This window comes from Ranitomeya variabilis, chromosome 4 (assembly GCF_051348905.1).
Source record: "Ranitomeya variabilis isolate aRanVar5 chromosome 4, aRanVar5.hap1, whole genome shotgun sequence".
In the NCBI taxonomy this organism is placed as follows: domain Eukaryota; kingdom Metazoa; phylum Chordata; class Amphibia; order Anura; family Dendrobatidae; genus Ranitomeya; species Ranitomeya variabilis.
The window spans coordinates 242135679-242155516 of NC_135235.1; the positions used below are offsets into that span (position 1 = coordinate 242135679).

General features: G+C 44.1%; 1 protein-coding gene across 2 annotated transcripts; it reads left to right on the forward strand.

Annotated features, from left to right (window-relative positions):
- The first annotated feature begins 5803 nt into the window (after positions 1 to 5803).
- On the forward strand, positions 5804 to 18599 carry LOC143770651 (guanylate cyclase activator 2B-like). 2 transcript variants are annotated; one of them, XM_077260500.1, is made up of 3 exons: positions 5804 to 6023; positions 6146 to 6320; positions 17545 to 18599. In XM_077260500.1, the coding sequence occupies exons 1-3, from the start codon at positions 5835 to 5837 to the stop codon at positions 17601 to 17603; spliced, it is 423 nt and encodes a 140-aa protein (XP_077116615.1). In that variant the 5' UTR covers positions 5804 to 5834; the 3' UTR covers positions 17604 to 18599. The 2 variants fall into 2 exon arrangements, with proteins under 2 accessions (XP_077116615.1, XP_077116614.1); XM_077260499.1 differs by having other exon boundaries at positions 5816 to 6023; positions 17542 to 18596.
- Positions 18600 to 19838: the final 1239 nt, after the last annotated feature.

A 19838-nucleotide genomic window follows, 5' to 3' on the forward strand; every position in this document is an offset into this window, starting at 1 on the left:
TTGGCCTAGGCCATTTTATGCCTGGGTATAGTTTGGCCTAGGCCAGTTTATACCCCGGGGTATACTCTGGCCTAGGCCAAATTATACCCGGGGTTAATCTGGGACGGGGTTACTTTGGCCTGTTACACCGGTATGATGCCCGTGTGCTCTCATGGTGTCTAGCACGTTCATATCTAGATACAGAACACGTTTTTTCCTGAACATTATGATGGCCACATGATCATATGGTGTTTAGTACAGTCTTCTCTAGATACAGAACAAGTCTCATTGCTGAATGATATGATGGCTGCAAGTTCAATTCTATCTCGCATGTTTATGTGTAAGAGACAAAATACATCACCTTCCTGATTGGTGTGATGGTTGCATGCTCCATGGTGTCTAGTGCAATCCTCAGTAGATACAGAATACATACCTTTCCTGATTGGTGTCATGGCCGCCTGCTCTTATGATGTGATGACGGATCATTCACAAGACCAAACCCTTCCATGCACCGAGCACCGACTGACCCACAAGCTGTTTGTGTACATTGTGTTTAGCTGAAATTAGCTAAATGACAAACAACGACGACAAGAATCTATACTTTGCACTTCCTAATCACCATGACCTTGACTAGACGAGATAGTGAACACCATGTGCTCTATGTATAACACAACATATGTCACACACCGGGAATGTGGAGCGTTCAGGAGACTAATCATGCTATAAAACTAATGATGGTATGCAGTGCCGTAGTATACGGAACAACATGTCAGTGACCCATGTGCCCCTGTTCCTGAATGCTGGAAAGGGCATCAACAAGCCTTTCTGTCTGGGCCAGAATTTGTAGATAGGGGCTAGGGAATTAAAACTGAAAGTTAATCCTAAGTCAAAGAAAGTCAGTCATTTTGTCTTGACCACCTATAACCATGTACAGATCTAAAGATTCGCTTCTATTCATCTAACTGCACACTTTAGTGAGATCGCTAGTAATGAAGTGATGGAGGACAGGGCAGGACAAATCAAGGAAAGCTAGACAAGTCATCTACACCCGGAATTAGATACAGGAAGTAATATTTTCAGGTGCAACCAATTGCTGGATCTAATGAATAACCTGCAGACATTGGGTGGCCCACGATTAGAAACGTTTTTGCAGATACACAGGAATCATGTGGCTGCAGAGTCAGAGAGCCAACTGTCAGGATCACTACAGTCTATGATGCCGATTGCACATTTGAGAGCCGTGCATGCAACACATGAGCAAGCAGTGCCACATACTACTCCAGTCTTGGCGATAATGTGATTGTTAGATAATGCTGGGCCCTATCATAGCTATATAAGCGCTGCAAAATATATAAAAAATACATATATAATATACATGATAAGGTACCCCATTTTGGCAGAGTTTCCAAAACTTTTTAGCTATATTTCAATATATTACCTCCGGGCTTTCCTCTTCCAATCTATCAAAAGCACAACACATAGTATCTACACATCACTGCTGGATTCAAGTCTTTAGTTGTTTTTTTTTTTATACTAAGGCCTGACTATTGATGAGGATAGCACTGCAGCCTTGCAGCACTGGAGTCCTGGGTCCTAACCCACCTTGGACAACATCTGCAAGGAGTTTGTATGTTCTCCCTGTGTTTGCGTGGGTTTCCTCCGGGTTCTCCGGTTTCCTCCCACATTTCAAAGACATACTGATAGGGAATTTAGATTGTGCGTCCCATCGGGGACAGCAAAGATAATGTGTGCAAACTGTAAAGCGCTGCGGAATGTTAGCGCTATATAAATAGATTATTATTATTATTGAAATATATACATTCAATTTCTCAATAGAAGCCCTTAAATATAACACCACAGTGCCGACCCAAACTTCATGAATATAACATGAAGCCACAGTGTCACATGCCCTCCCTTGACATAATGTGAAGCCACAATGTACACACCCAAATGACATGAAGCCACTGAGCTCCATCATTATAGTATGACACCACTGTGCCCCCAGAGTATAACATGAAGCCACAGCATGTCCCTACTGTAGTTAACATGAAAACCACAGTGCTGTCATGCAGTGTGGGAAGACTAAGTGCAACATGAGGGGAAGGAAGCCCAAACGCTAGGGAAAGGGAAATGGAGACCCCTAATAGCACCCTTCCTCCCCTACTGTCCCTAAATTGGTTCCACACCAATCGCCGAGCAGGAACCTAAGCCCTGTATATCCCTAGAGCTAGACTCTGAATAGGGAAGGTGGGTGAGCACTGGTCAGTCCCGAATATACACTAAAAAGTCAGGAGACAAACAAGGAGGCAACGTATCTTGAGCAGACTCAGACAGTTGACACCAAATGTCCTCCAAAAGCACCAGAGAGGAAGTAAGCCGCGACTGCTATAGCTCCAAGCCTTCACAAGGGAAAATGTGAATATCACCGGCATCTCCCTGAAGCAGACTGGGAGTCTATAAACACCCAGGGCCATGTATGTCAATTAGAGCCGAAGGGAGGTTGCCAATGGGTCCAAAAGTCAGGATTAAGAAGGCGTCTGCAATGCCAAATGCAGAGACCTTCTGCAGCCAGATGCAGAGTTACTGTCTGTAGCATTTTACACACCCGTGACAGTACCCCCCCTTCTACGAGTGGCCTCTGGACACTCAGGACCAGGTTTCTCAGGGTAGGAGGTGTAGAATGAACGAACCAGCCTGGGGGCATTCACCTCTGATGCTGAAACCCACATCCTTTCCTCTGGCTCATAACCCTTCCAGTGCACCAAGTATTGTAGGAAATGAAGTTGGAGGCAATAATCTACAATCCTCGAAATCTGAAACTCTAGATTTCCATCAACCATTATTGGGGGCGGTGGTAGGGGTGAGGACTCAAGATGTTCCACATATTTCTTGAGCAGAGACCTGTGAAAGACTTTGTGGATCTAAGGGGCCTGGGGTAGCTCAAGACAAAATGCTGCTGGGTTAATGATGGCGGTTATATTACAGAGGCCAATAAATCTAGGACCCAACTTCCAGGAAGGAACCCTCAAGCATCATAAGACCCTGGTACAATATACATAACCACTTAGGATAGTGATGAGATACTGATAGAAGTGTACACAGCCATTATACATATAATATACATAACGACTGAGGATAGCGATGAAATACCGGTAGACGTGTGCATGACCATTATACATATAATATACATAACGACTGAGGATAGCGATGAGATACCGGTAGATGTGTACATGACCATTATACATGTAATATACATAACGACTGAGGATAGCGATGAGATACTGTTAGACGTGTACATGACCATTATACATATAATATACATAACGACTGAGGATAGCGATGAGATACTGGTAGACGTGTGCATGACCATTATACATATAATATACATAACGACTGAGGATAGCGATGAGATACCGGTAGACATGTACACGGCCATTATACATATAATATACATAACGACTGAGGATAGTGATGAGATACCAGTAGACGAGTGCATGACCATTATACATATAATATACATAACGACTAAGGATAGCGATGAGATACCGGTAGATGTGTACACGGCCATTATACATATAATATACATAACGACTGAGGATAGCGATGAGATACCGGTAGACGTGTTCACGGCCATTATACATATAATATACATAACGACTGAGGATAGCGATGAGATTCCGGTAGACGTGTACATGGCCATTATACATATAATATACATAACGACTGAGGATAGCGATGAGATACCGGTAGACGTGTGCACGGCCATTATACATATAATATACATAACGACTGAGGATAGTGATGAGATAACGGTAGACGTGTGCATGACCATTATACATATAATATACATAACGACTAAGGATAGCGATGAGATACCGGTAGACGTATGCACGGCCATTATACATATAATATACATAACGACTGAGGATAGCGATGAGATACTGGGAGACGTGTACACGGCCATTACACATATAATATACATAACGACTGAGGATAGAGATGAGATACCGGTAGATGTGTACACGTCCATTATACATATAATATACATAACGACTGAGGATAGCGATGAGATACCGGCAGATGTGTACATGGCCATTATACATATAATATACATAACGACTGAGGATAGCGATGAGATACCGGTAGACATGTGCACGGCCATTATACATATAATATACATAACGACTGAGGATAGCGATAAGATACCGGTAGATGTGTACACGGCCATTATACATATAATATACATAACGACTGAGGATAGCGATGAGATACCGGTAGACGTGTGCATGACCATTATTCATATAATATACATAACGACTGAGGATAGCGATAAGATACCGGTAGATGTGTACACGGCCATTATACATATAATATACATAACGACTGAGGATAGCGATGAGATACCGGTAGACGTGTGCATGACCATTATACATATAATATACATAACGACTAAGGATAGCAATGAGATACCGGTAGACGTGTACATGACCATTATACATATAATATACATAACAACTGAGGATAGCGATGAGATACCGGTAGATGTGTACACGGCCATTATACATATAATATACATAACGACTGAGGATAGTGATGAGATACCGGTAGACGTGTACATGACCATTATACATATAATATACATAACGACTGAGGATAGTGATGAGCTACTGGTAGACGTGTACATGACCATTATACATATAATATACATAACGACTGAGGATAGCGATGAGATACCGGTAGACGTGTACACGGCCATTATACATATAATATACATAATGACTGAGGATAGCGATGAGATACTGGGAGACGTGTACACAGGCATTATACATATAATATACATAACGACTGAGGATAGTGATGAGATACCGGTAGATGTGTACACGGCCATTATACATATAATATACATAACGACTGAGGATAGCGATGAGATACCGGTAGATGTGTGCATGGCCATTATACATATAATATACATAACGACTGAGGATAGCGATGAGATACCGGTAGATGTGTACACGGCCATTATACATATAATATACATAACGACTGAGGATAGCGATGAGATACCGGTAGATGTGTGCATGGCCATTATACATATAATATACATAACGACTGAGGATAGTGATGAGATACCGGTAGACGTGTACATGACCATTATACATATAATATACATAACGACTGAGGATAGTGATGAGCTACTGGTAGACGTGTACATGACCATTATACATATAATATACATAACGACTGAGGATAGCGATGAGATACCGGTAGACGTGTACACGGCCATTATACATATAATATACATAATGACTGAGGATAGCGATGAGATACTGGGAGACGTGTACACAGGCATTATACATATAATATACATAACGACTGAGGATAGTGATGAGATACCGGTAGATGTGTACACGGCCATTATACATATAATATACATAACGACTGAGGATAGCGATGAGATACCGGTAGATGTGTGCATGGCCATTATACATATAATATACATAACGACTGAGGATAGCGATGAGATACCGGTAGATGTGTACACGTCCATTATACATATAATATACATAACGACTGAGGATAGCGATGAGATACTGGTAGACGTGTGCATGACCATTATACAAGCCTCACCAATGCCTGCTGTAAATATGTGGAGAAATAAGACCGATGAGGCGATGACACATGCAGGACTGAGAAATCTCTCAGGAAATTAGTTGGGAAACGAAGCTGTCACAGATGGCGACCTTTGCCATCTTCTGCCTGTTACTTGGATTGTGATTATAGGAAGGTGGAGTGGCAGTGACAGAGAAGACTCTTATCAGCACCTAATAGACTCATCCTCATCTGTGTGACATGTAATGGCTTTCCAGCCCACTGGGCAAAGACATGTTAAACAGTTTATAAGTAACTTTCATCAGAGTGATCTGAGCAGCGCAGACACAAGGTATTATAGGCAGAGAGCACACACACCGGCCAACATGAGGTCCGTACTGCTGCTGTGCGCCCTTCTTCTCCTGGTCCCTGGATCTCCAGCACGACAGATACAGGTCAGTATTTCGCTGCACACCATTATAAACACAGAGTGGGGAGCCAGAGCTCTTATACATAGATGTAACACACACACCTTGGATATTATAGCATGACATAGTAGACACTTGTTGCTTTTCAGGTCGGAGAGTTCACATTTATGTTGGATTCAGTGCTGAAGTTGAAGCATTTCCTGGACGGATTCGGGAAGGACATGGAGGCAGCAGCCAAAGAAGCCTGCCATAGTCCAGTACTCCCAGAGGAATTTCGTCAGGTGTGCGCCGAGGACAATCCTGCAGACATCTTCATCAGTCTCAGTAAGCACTATTCTGTATAACACTGCTCACAGTATGCAATCATGGACACTGCACAATGGTGTCATACCTTGTAACAATGTCAGCAGCATAATTATAACCATGAACCCCATAACGGAGTCAGACACAGTCATAAAGAGAGCACTGTATACGGTGTCAGCTACTTCGGTCTCCTCAGCGTCTTCTGACTCTCTGTGGGGTCTCAGTGCAGAGGGAGAGATGACATCACTACAGCGCCCCCTCTGTGCACAGTCAGAAGGCGCTGAGGACGCCAGAGGAGTGAAGACCAAAGTGTCTATTGGATTATCTTTTTATGAATGGAGCATTATATGGGGCCCATTATACTGTATGGAGTAATATACGTGGCCCATTATACTGTATGGAGTAATATACGGGGCCCATTATACTGTATGGAGTAATATACGGGGCCCATTATACTGTATGGAGTAATATACGGGGCCCATTATACTGTATGGAGTAATATACGGGGCCCATTCTACTGTATGGAGTAATATACGGGGCCCATTCTACTGTATGGAGTAATATACGGGGCCCATTATACTGTATGGAGTAATATACGGGGCCCATTATACTGTATGGAGTAATATACAGGGCCCATTATACTATGTGGACTAATATATGGGGCCCATTATACTGTATAAACTAATATACGGGCCTCGTTATACTGTATGGAGTAATGAATGGGTCCCATTATACTGTATACTTACATGTATTATATCATACAGTACAATAATTACCTCAGAATAGTAATATCACATGTACCCCAATATAATACCTGATACCCCTCACATATATTATATCATGCAGTACAATAATTACTTCAGAATAGTAATATCTCATGCACCCCTATATAATACCTGATACTCTCACATGCATTATATCATACAGTATAATTACCTCAGAATAGTAATATCACATGTACCCCTATATAATACCTGATACCCCTCACATATATTATATCATACAATATAATTACCTCAGAATAGTAATATCACATGTACCCCTATATAATACCTGGTACCCCTCACATATATTATATCATACAGTATAATTACCTCATAATAGTAATATCACATGTACCCCTATATAATACCTGGTACCCCGGCCCTCACATATATTATATCATAGAGTATAATTACCTCATAATAGTAATATCACATGTACCCCTATATAATACCTGATACCCCTCACATATATTATATCATACAATATAATTACCTCAGAATAGTAATATCACATGTACGCCTATATAATACCTGATACCCCTCACATATATTATATCATACAGTATAATTACCTCATAATAGTAATATCACATGTACCCCTATATAATACCTGGTACCCCGGCCCTCACATATATTATATCATACAGTATAATTACCTCAGAATAGTAATATCACATGTACCCCTATATAATACCTGATACCCCTCACATATATTATATCATACAGTACAATAATTACCTCAGAATAGTAATATCACATGTACCCCTATATAATACCTGATACTCTCACATGTATTATATCCTACAGTATAATAATTACCTCAGAATAGTAATATCACATGTACCCCTATATAATACCTGATACCCTCACATGTATTATATCATACAGTTCAATAATTACCTCAGAATAGTAATATCACATGTACCCCTATATAATACCTGATACTCTCACATGTATTATATCCTACAGTATAATAATTACCTCAGAATAGTAATATCACATGTACCACTATATAATACCTGATACTCTCACATGTATTAGATCATACAATACAATAATTACCTCAGAATAGTAATATCACATGTACCGCTATATAATACCTGATACTCTCACATGTATATTATACAGTATAATAATTACCTCAGAATAGTAATATCACATGTACGCCTATATAATACCTGATACCCTCACATGTATTATATTATACAGTACAATAATTACCTCAGAATAGTAATATCACATGTACCACTATATAATACCTGATACCCTCACATGTTTTATATTATACAGTACAATAATTACCTGAGAATATTAATATCACATGTACCACTATATAATACCTGATACTCTCACATGTATTATATTATACAGTATAACAATTACCTCAGAATAGTAATATCACATGTACCCCTATATAATACCTGATACTTTCACATGTAGTATATCCTACAGTACAATAATTACCTCAGAATAGTAATATCACATGTACCCCTATATAATACCTGATACCCTCATATATCATACAGAACGCAACTAGTAATGTCACACGATAATCCTCACCTACCTTATACAACAGACACGTAGAGCGCATGGGGATCACCTTGTGACGTATACAGTGATGACGTTTTCAGATCATCCATGACGTATAATACACAGTGATGACGTATCAGTTCACTCGCGCTGTCATACTTCCCGCCTTCGCCGGATTGATGTCATGCGCACTCACTCCGTTCTATGCTTTAGACTCTGATATGCGCAGACTCAGCCCCATGCGGCTCTCGCGCATCACATTGTCACGCACACCTCACTTTTGTCCCTGGAGCTCATTGGTCGGCTGGCCACTTTTGCAAGTCGTGATTGGCTGAAGTTGGCGCCAGATTCTGCGCGTTATGTCTCGACTCTCTGCAGTGGCGTCTGCACTTCAGAGTTTATGCGATGTGCGGTCAGCGGAGCAACTCATCAGCCTGTCCTGTCCGACACCGACCCGTGCAGGTGAGGAGAGCCGGGACTGCCACGTGTTCCTGTACCCTCAACGTCCCCTCACAGCACAGCCCCCCAATGTCCCCTCACATCACAGCCCCCCAATGTCCCCCCACATCACAGCCCCCAATGTCCCCCCACATCCCGGCCCCCAACGTGCCCTCACATCACAGCCCCCCAACGTGCTCTGACATCACAGCCCCCAATGTCCCCCCACATCGCAGCCCCCCAACGTCCCCTAACATCACAGCCCCCCTAACGTCCCCTGACATCACAGCCCCCCAACGCCCCCTGACATCACAGCCCCCCAACGTCCCCTGATATCACAGCCCCCCAACGTCCCCTGACATCACAGCCCCCCAACGTCCCCTGACATCACAGCCCCCCAACGTCCCCCGACATCACAGCCCCCCAACGTCCCCTTGCATCACAGCCCCCCAACGTCCCCTGACATCACAGCCCCCCAACGTACCCCCGACATCACAGCCCCCCAATGTCCCCCGACATCACAGCCCCCCAACGTCCCCCGACATCACAGCCCCCCAACGTCCCCTGACATCACAGCCCCCCAACGTCCCCCGACATCACAGCCCCCCAACGTCCCCTGACATCACAGCCCCCCAACGTCCCCTGACATCACAGCCCCCCAACGTACCCCCGACATCACAGCCCCCAACGTCCCCCGACATCACAGCCCCCCAACGTCCCCCGACATCACAGACCCCCAACGTCCCCCGACATCACAGCCCCCCAACGTCCCCCGACATCACAGCCCCCCAACGTCCCCCGACATCACAGCCCCCCAACGTCCCCCGACATCACAGCCCCCCAACGTCCCCCGACATCACAGCCCTCCAACGTCCCCCGACATCACAGCCCCCCAACGTCCCCCGACATCACAGCCCCCCAACGTCCCCCGACATCACAGCCCCCCAACGTCCCCTGACATCACAGCCCCCCCAACGTCCCCCAAGCAAGTATTTATGACATGTAAAGGTAAAGGACATGATGCCAGGTTTTCTGTATATTTAAAAGCATGAAAATTGTGAGATGCATTTGTATTTAACCCGAGTCAATACTGTGTTGGACCACCTTTCACTGCAATTACTGCTGCAGTCTTTTGGGGTCTGTCTCTTGCACATCTAGGTGACATTTTGCCCCTTCTTCTTTGCACTCTCGCTCAGTGAGATTGGATGGAGACGTCTGTGATCAGTCATTTTCACGTCTTGTCACAGATTCTCTGGGATTTCAGTCTGGACGGTGACTGCGCTGTTCACACACAGGAAGATTCTCTTATCTACACCCTCCATTGTAGCTCTGGCAGGATGTTGAGGGTCGTTGTCCTGCTGGAAGGTGAATCTATGCCACAGTCTCAAGCCTTTTGCAACCTTTCTCAGGTTTTCCTCCAGGATTGACCTGTAGCTTCATCCATCTTCCCATCACCTCTGACCAGCTTCCCTACCCCTGCTGAAGGTAAGCCCCCACAGCAGGATGCTGTCACCACATGTGAAGGTGGGGATGGTGTTTTCAGGGTGATGTGCAGTGTTAGTTTTTCACCCCATATCGTTTTGCATTTACTTAAAAAGTTCTCCTTTAGGGTTCGCTAACATCAGCCTGTAAAAAAAAAAATTGCTCCGAATCTTATCCTGAAAAGTTGGACGAGTGTCCTACGTATGTCACTTTATATGTCATGTGAGTGTGCAATTTTTTTTTCTCGCCTATCATCCAAATGCAATGCATTTTTAACATTTTACATACAGTAACTCTATATAACTTAAAATGTGTTTACAAAACTAATAAAGCAATATTATCTAAGATATAGATAGATGATAGAATAAATAAGTAGATACCGTATATACTCGAGTATACAAGCCGACCTGAGTATAAGCCGAGGCACCTAATTTTGCCACGGAAAACTGGGTAAGTTTATTGACTCGAGTATAAGCCAGGTATGTATTGTCCCTGTTCTGGTATGTTTTGCTCCCCCTGTTGTGTGCGTGGCCCCTCTGTCCTCCCCCTGTTGTGTGTGTGGCTCCTCCGTCCTCCCCTTGTTGTGTGCATGACCCCTCCGTCCTCCCCCTGTTGTGTGCGTGGCCCCTCTATCCTCCCCCTGTTGTGGGCGTGTCTCCTCTGTCCTCCCCCTGCTGTGTGCGTGGCTCCTCTGTCCTCCCCCTGTTGTGTGCGTGGCTCCCCTCGTCCTCCCCATGTTGTGTGAGTGGGTCACCCCGTCCTCCCCATGTTGTGTGAGTGGGTCACCCCGTCCTCCCCATGTTGTGTGCGTGGCTCCCCCGTCCTCCCCATGTTGTGTGCGTGTGGCTCCTCCGTTCTCCCTCTGTTATGGGCATGGCTCCTTCGTCCTCCTCCTGTTGTGGGCGTGACTCCTCCGTCCTCCCCTGTTGTGGGCGTGGCTCATTCGACCTTCCCCTGTTGTGGGCGTGGCTCCTCCGTCCTCCCCCTGTTGTGGGCGCAGCTCCTCCATCCTTCCCCTGTTATAGGCGTGGCTCCTCCATCCTCCCCCTGTTGTGGGCAGGGCTCCTCCATCCTCCCCCTGTTGTGGGCGTGGCTCCTCCGTCCTCCCTCTGTTGTTGGCGTGGCTCCTCCGTCCTCCCCCTGTTGTGTGGGCGTGGCTCCTCCGTACTCCCCCTGTTGTGTGGGTGTTGCTCCTCCGTCCTCCCCCTGTTGTGTGGGCGTGGCTCCTCTGTCCTCCCCCTGTTGTGGGCGTGGCTCCCCTCACACCCCCCCCTCCTCACCCTGCTCGCGCTGTAGCTGCACGTCCCTGCATCTCCGTTGTCCCAGGACCAGCAGCTTCTTCCTGTGTTCAGTGGTCACATGGTACCGCTCGGTAAAGTAATGAATATGCACTCCCCGCCTATGAGAGTAGAGACGCGTCCATATTCATTACTTTAATGAGCGGTACCACGTGAGCGCTGAACACAGGAAGAAGCTGCCTCGCCGGGACAACAGTGATGCAGGGAAGACTTGCAGCGATCGTGTGAGGAGTGGGTGAGTGTGATGTGACAGCCGCCGGCTCCTGTCGCTCCCCCGCCAACCCCCTAGGACAATGACTCGTGTATAACCCGAGGAGTTTTCAGCACAAAAAAGTGCTGAAAACCTCTGCTTATACATGAGTATATACGGTATATAATTTTACAAGGCCCCTATATATAATAAACTTCCTTCCTTTAATGCCTTTCATGTGGCGCCATAGGGTGGTTATCCTTGTTTAACCTAATAAATAATTAAAAAAAAAATACGTTGTGTCCCTTGTGTTTTATGAAACCAGCAAAGGTAAAGCAGACAACTGTGAGCTGACATTACCAGGCTGGGAAGGTCCATGGTTGTAGAACAGCCTGCAGCTGCCCCAGAAGTGGCCCATCGCATTAAATTTCCTGCTCCTTCCGATTGCCCTGGTATGATGGCAATCAGAGTAATGGTATTTGGAGCTGATAACAGCTGTGACTTATCAAAAATCACACCTGGCATCAAGCTCTGTTACTAATGGAGAGGTGGTATCATGATCGACACAGGATATACCAACAACGGGATGGAATAGGGTCTTCCCTCCCTAACAGTAGGGAGCAAGGGATGGGACACCTCCTGACCCAACCTGACCCTTTCCCTAAGCTCCCCTAACACCCTATGTGGGTCCTCCTCCCCCCCCTTGTCGCTGTCACGTTCCTAGTCCCTAATTGTCACTTCACTATTCCCTGGCTGGTGCACTAACTGGTATCAATACAGGGAAAGGAAGAATGACAAGACAGAACCAGGGAAGTTAAACTTAACTACAGCAGGGGATACGGCACCAGGACCACAAACTCCACAAAAACAGCAGATTCACCACTGGTATTTTTAGACTGAGAAGCACTCAATGGCCATGGGTCTTCCGAACTCGATAATATCAGCTGTCTGCTTTAGCTTTGCTGGTCGTCAAAAATGGGGAACCATGTCATTTTTTTCAATAATTTATTTAATTTAGGCGAAAGAAGCTTAAAAAGCTGGACTATAAAGTAAACATACACAGCAATAAAGGGTGCCATTTTAGAATATATGGGGTGTTGTGAAGTTATATAACTGCCAGATATCTACAGTCATGGGCAAAAGTGTTGGCTCACTTAGAATAAATCCAGCAAATAAAGTATTTCTCCAAAAAAATGATTGCAGTTACACATTTTGCTATAGACGTGTTTATTTCCTTTGTGTCTGTATTGAAACAACACAAAAAAAACAAAATTGTTGGCACTTTTCCAAAATTGTGGGCAAACAGTTTTGTTTCAAGCAAGTCATGCTCGTTCCAACTCATCTGCTGCAAGTAACAGCTTTGGGCAATATGAAAGTCACACCGGAAACCAGATAAAAAGGGAAGAAGTTGACTCAATCTTTGCATTGTGTGTCTGTGTGTGACACACTAAGCAGGGAGAACAGATGGAGAAGAGAATGGTCTGAGCATTTGGGAACCAAAATTGTTGAACAATCTGAAGTTTAGAAGTCCATCTCCAGAGATCTTGATGTTCCTTTGTCCATAGTGTGCCACATAATCAGGAAGTTTACAGCTAGGGTTGATCGAATAGCTTTGGATACGAGGTTATCCGAGTAGCTGTAGTGCTTACTGAATAGCTGCATCGGATACCTGGAGTGCTCCTGATAATCAGTTGTTCAGCGCTTCAGCTGCATGTGGCGGCTGTGTGACAGTCACAACACATCCATGGAGATCCTGATTGTTGGACTCCCCCGGAAGAAGGCACTTCAGCCGAAACACTCGTAGGGGTAGTGGCACCACAGGTCTCAAGTAATGACATAACCATCTACATGTTCCCTCTGCCATCTCTTTTTTGCATGTGTTCATGTTCACTGGTGGTTTTAGATTCTTCTTTATTATATCAGGTACTTAAACCATATACGTATGTTAACTATTACTCTTCACATAGGCATTTTGAACTTACCTTTGCACCTCTGATCTTCGGTTCCACATTCTATGGTTACCCCTGTTTTATTATCTTTTTTTTCCTCTGTATAACCCCCGTTCTTAAAAAAAAGAATTTAATAAACTTACTTCTTATTAGTTCATTTTTGTTTGTTCTTTCTTCGTATGTTTCACAAAGAACACACTACCTACAGTCAAATATGGTAGTCGGTTTAAAGATGTTTTGAGGATGGTTTGCTGCCCCTGGTGCCGGCTGCCTTGACTGTGTTCAAGACATCATGAAATCTGTAGATTACCAAAGGATTTTTGGTTACAATCTTATTCCCCATGTCAGAAAGCTGGATTTACGTTCTAGATCATGGGTCTTCCAGCAGGACAATAACGCCAGACATGCATCAAGAAGCCCCAGAAATGGATGGAAACAAAGCGCTGAAGAGTTCTGAAGTGGCAGCAATGAGTCCATTCCATTGATCACCTGTGGAGAGATCTTACAATCGCTGTTGGAAGAAGGTGCCTTCACACATGAGACTGGAAGCATAGAGTGTACGGACAGCACGAGGAGAACGGACTGACAGCAAGTGTTACGTGGGGAAAAAAGTATTTGATCCCTTGCTGATTTTGTAAGTTTACCCACTGACAAAGACATGAATAGTCTATAATTTTAAGGGTTTAGAAGACTTAATACTGGGTGGTAAAACCCTTGATGGCAAGCACAGCAGTCAGACGTTTTTTGATGTTGAGGTTTGCGCACATGTCAGGAGGAATCTTGCTGCACTCCTCTTTGCAGATCATCTCTAAATCATTAACAATTTGAGGCTGTAACTTGGAGCTTCAACTCCCTCCATAAGTTTTCTATGGGATTAAGGTCTGGAGACTGGCTAGGCCACACCATGACCTTATTGTGGTTCTTTTTGTGCCACTCCTTTGTTGCCTTGGCTGTATGTTTTGGGTCATTGTCTTGCTGGAAGATCCAGCCACGACCCATTTTTAATGTCCTAGCTGTCATGATCCAGGTCGGGGTTTGCTTTCTGCTCCCCGATCTGGTCAGGCAGGAGTTAACCACCTCTGGATCCCCTCCTGGCGGACCCCAGCGCTAGTTGGAATGCATCCTTACCTTGCAATTGTAAAATAAATTTTGAAAAGTATTTTTATTTGAGTTATTCTGTGTTATTTGCACACAGGCCTAAAAGGCCCCAGGTGTGTGAATGTGTAGATTTCTATGGGTATGCGTTCTAGGGTTAATTTATATAATTTATACAATGTGATTTTTCTGGATTTTATTTTTGATATTCTATCTCTCAATGTTAAAATTAACCCACCCTTAAAATTATAGACTGTTCATGTCTTTGTCAGTGGGCGAACCTACAAAATCAGCAAGGGATCACATACTTATTTCCCCCACGGCAAAGTACACGAATGACCAGTAATGAAAAAAAAAAAAAATCATCCCCCCTCTCCTGGATGTGAATGGGACTGATAACACTGGTCTACAAAAAAAAAAAAAATTCTGGCATGGACTTTAAACCCCTTTCTGACCTCGGACGGGATAGTACGTCCGAGGTCAGAACCCCCACTTTGATGCGGGCTCCGGGCAGTGAGCCCACAGCTGACATGTGCCCGCAACAGCGGCGGGTGAATGGCGGGTGAAATCGCGATTCACCCGCCACTATTAACTAGTTAAATGCCACTGTCAAACGCTGACAGCGGCATTTAACCTGCGCTTCCGGCCAGGCGGCTGGAAATGAGCACATCGCTGACCCCAGTCACATGATCGGGGGTCAGCGATGCTTCTGCAGAGTAACCATAGAGGTCCTTGAGACCTCTATGGTTACTGATCGCCGGTAGCTGTGAGCGCCACCCTGTGGTCGGCGCTCATAGCACACCTGCATTTCTGCTGCATAGCAGCGATCTGATGATCGCTGCTATGTAGAAGAGGTGATCGAGTTGTGCCAGCTTCTAGTCTCCCATGGAGGCTATTGAAGCATGGCAAAAGTAAAAAAAAAAGTTAAAAAAAAGTGAAAAAAATAAAAAAAATATAAAAGTTTAAATCACCCCCCTTTCGCCCCATTCAAAATAAATCAATAAAAAAATCAAACCTACACATATTTGGTATCATCGCGTTCAGAATCGCCCAATCTATCAATAAAAAAAAGCATTAACCTAATTGCTAAACAGCGTAGCGAGAAAAAAATTAGAAACGCCAGAATTACGTTTTTTTTGGTCGCCGTGACATTGCATTAAAATGCAATAACGGGCGATCAAAACAACATATCTGCACCGAATTGGAATCATTAAAAATGCCAGCTTGGCACGCAAAAAATAAGCCCTCAACCGACCCCAGATCATGAAAAATGGAGACGCTACGAGTATCGGAAAATGGCGCAATATTTTTTTTTTGTTTGTTAGCAAAGCTTGGAATTTTTTTTCACCACTTAGATAAAAAATAACCTAGTCATGTTAGGTGTCTATGAACTCGTAATGACCTGGAGAATCATACTGGCATGTCAGTTTTAGCATTTAGTGAACCTAGCAAAAAAGCCAAGCAAAAAACAAGTGTGGGATTGCACTTTTTTTGCAATTTCACCGCACTTGGAATTTTTTTCCCATTTTCTAGTACATGACATGGTAAAACCAATGATGTCGTTCAAAAGTACAACTTGTCCCACAAAAAATAAGCCCTCACATGGCCAAATTGACTGAAAAATAAAAAAGTTATGGCTCTGGGAATGAGGGGAGTGAAAAACGAATACGGAAAAACGGAAAATCCAACGGTCATGAAGGGATTAATCTCATCTGACCAGAGCCCCTTCTTCCACATAAAAGCCGGATTTGTGGAGTATACAACGAATAGTTGTCTTGTGGACAGATTCTGGCCCCTGAGTTTTGGATCTCTGTGGCTCCTCCAGTGACCATGCACCTGTCGGCTGCTTCTCTCATTAGTGCTCTCTTTGCTTGGGATGTCAGGTTAGGTGGACGCCCATGTCTTGGGAGGTTTGCAGTTGGGCCATACTCCTTCCATTTTTGGATGATAGATTGAATAGTGCTCGTGAGATGTTCAGAGCTTGGGCTATTTTTTATAACCTAACCCTGCTTTACTCCTCTCTACAACTTTATCCCTGACCTGTCTGGTGGGCTCCTCGGTTTTTGTGACTCACACAAACTTCTGAGGCCTTCACAGAACAGCTGTAGATATACTGAGGAGAAATCACACACCGGTGGACGCAGTGTACTAATGTGACTTCTGGAGATGACTGGTCTATCAGGATTTTATTTAGGGGCATCAGACTATAGGGGGCTGAATACAAATGCACCTCACAACTGTCAAATTTGTATTTTTTAAATATTTAGAAAAACTCTTCCTTTACATGTCACAAATACTTGCTACTTTGTGTTGGTATCACATAAAATTCTGCTGAAATACATTTAAGTTTCTGGGTGTACCGTGAAAAAATGTGGAAAAGTCCACAGGGCATGAAGACTTGCTGCACAGTGTCCTATGGCACAGTTTAGGTATACCTCAGGAAATCGTCTTCTGATGTCTGCTTATGTGTAACTCACATCTCATACTTTCCTACAGTAGAAGCTGCCATGGACGAATGTGAACTCTGCGCCCACCCGGCCTGTCCTGGCTGTGTATAACCCCACATTATCGTACCCTATCTGAAGAACTGTGTGCAAGGTTTCTGTGGACCGTTCTGGACTGTGACGTGGACGCAATCTAATGTGGGCTGTTATTGTGGAATCTCATCAGAGCCGTAACGTAGAACCTTCCTATGTGGACTGACCAATCTCATGTGGATCACCAGCTGTAGCCACTTCCCAAAGCTAAATCCTCTGTCAGAAGCACATTCACGGCTGTATCCTCGGCTTCCTCTGTAGCTGTACACTCGGCCTCCTCTGTAGCTGTATCTGCTTCCTCTGTAGCTGTATCCTCTGCCTCCTCTGTCACTATATCCTCGGCTTCATCTGCAGCTGTATCTTTTGCCTCCTCTTAGCTATACCCTCGGCCTCTTCCGCAGCCGTGTCTTTGACCTTCCTATGCAGCTGTGTCCTCGGCCTCTTCTGCAGATGAATATTATATTAACATTCTTCTACACGATTTGTATGTACAGTGATACCAGGCACAATTATGCCCACAGATGTATTTACAGCCTATAAATATAGTGCCCAGCATAAATGAGTACACCCCTATATTATCCGTACAGTAGATACAGCTCTGGCCAAAATGAAGACCACTGCAAAATGTTCAGTTTCTCTGATTTTTCTCTTTATATTTTTGAGTAAAATGTAAATTGTTACTGACAACATGTCTCCGAAGTTCCAAGCAATACATTTTGTATTTATTTTCTGAAAAGGAGAAATGGTCAAAATAACTAAAAAATGCATTGCTTGCAGACCTCAAATAATGCAAAAAAACAAGTTCATAATTGGTGATGAGCGAGTATACTCATTGCTCGGGTGGTCTCCGAGTATTTGTTAGTGCTCGCAGATTTAGTTTTCCTTGCCGCAGCTGCATGATTCACGGCTGCTAGACAGGCTGAATACATGTGAGGACTGCCTGTTTGTTAGGGAATTCCCACATGTGTTCAGGCTGTCCAGAAGCTGTAAATCATACATATGAGGCCACAAAAACTAAATCTCCAAGCACTAACAAATACTCGGAGATCACCCGAGCAATCAGTATACTTGCTCATCACTGTTAATAATCATTTAGAAATAACAGTACTAATGTTTTACCTCAGAAAGAGTTCAGAAATCAATATTTTGTGGAATAACCATGATTGTTAATCCCAGCTTTCCTGCGTCTTGGCAGCTTTCCACCAGTCTCTCACACTGCTCCTGGGTGACCTTATTCCACTCCTGGTACAATAATGTCAGCCGTTCTTCTTGGTTTGATGGCTTGTGACTCTCCATCTTCCTCCTGATTACATTCCAGAGGTTTCCAATGGGGTTCAGGTCTGGAGATTGGGCTGGCCATGACAGAGATGCGAAGTGGCGGTCCTTCATCCACAACTTGATTGACCCAGCTGTGTGGCATGGCGCATTGTCCTGCTGGAAAAACCAGTCCTCAGAGTTGGGGAACATTGCCTGAGCAGATTGAATCAACTGTTTTTCCAGGATAACCTTGTATGCGGCTTGATTCATAAGTCCTTCGCAAAGAACAACCTGCCCAATTCTAGCCTTGCTGAAGCCTCCCCAAATCATCACCGATCCTCCACCAAATTTCACAGTTAGTGCAAGACTCTCCAGGTCTCCGTCTAACCAATAGACGACCAGGTATTGATACGAAGTTATCCTGGAAAAACAGTTGACTCCTTCTGCTCAGGCAATGTTCCCCAACTCTGAGGACTGGTTTTTCCAGCAGGGCAATGCACCATGCCGCACAGCTAGGTCAATCAAGGTGTGGATGAAGGACCACCACATTAAATCTCTGTCATGGCCGCCCAATCTCCAGACCTGAACCCCATTGGAAACCTCTGGAATATAATCAAGAGGATGATGGACAGTCACAAGCCATCAAACAAAGAAGAACTGCTGACATTATTGTACCAGGAGTGGCATAAGGTCACCCAGGAGCAGTGTGAGAGACTGGTGGAAAGCTGCCAAGACGCATGAAAGCTGGGATTAACAATCATGATTATTCCACAAAATATTGATTTCTGAACTCTTCCTGAGGTAAAACATTAGTATTGTTGTTTCTAAATGATTATGAATTTGGTTTTTGCATTATTTGAGGTCTGCAAGCAATGCATTTTGTTTTGTTATTGGAACTTCTGAGACATGTTGTCAGCAGTTTATAGAATAAAAGAAGAACTTACATTTTATTGAAAAATATAAAGAGGAAAATCAGAGAAACTGAACATTGTGCAGTGG

Coding starts and splice junctions, on each gene's coding strand:
- LOC143770651 (XM_077260499.1), top strand. CDS start 5,835: ATGGCTTTCCAGCCCACTGGGCAAAGACATGTTAAACAGTTTATAAGT. Junction 6,024..6,145: donor CTCCAGCACGACAGATACAG/GTCAGTATTTCG, acceptor GTTGCTTTTCAG/GTCGGAGAGTTCACATTTAT. Junction 6,321..17,541: donor AGACATCTTCATCAGTCTCA/GTAAGCACTATT, acceptor ACTTTCCTACAG/TAGAAGCTGCCATGGACGAA.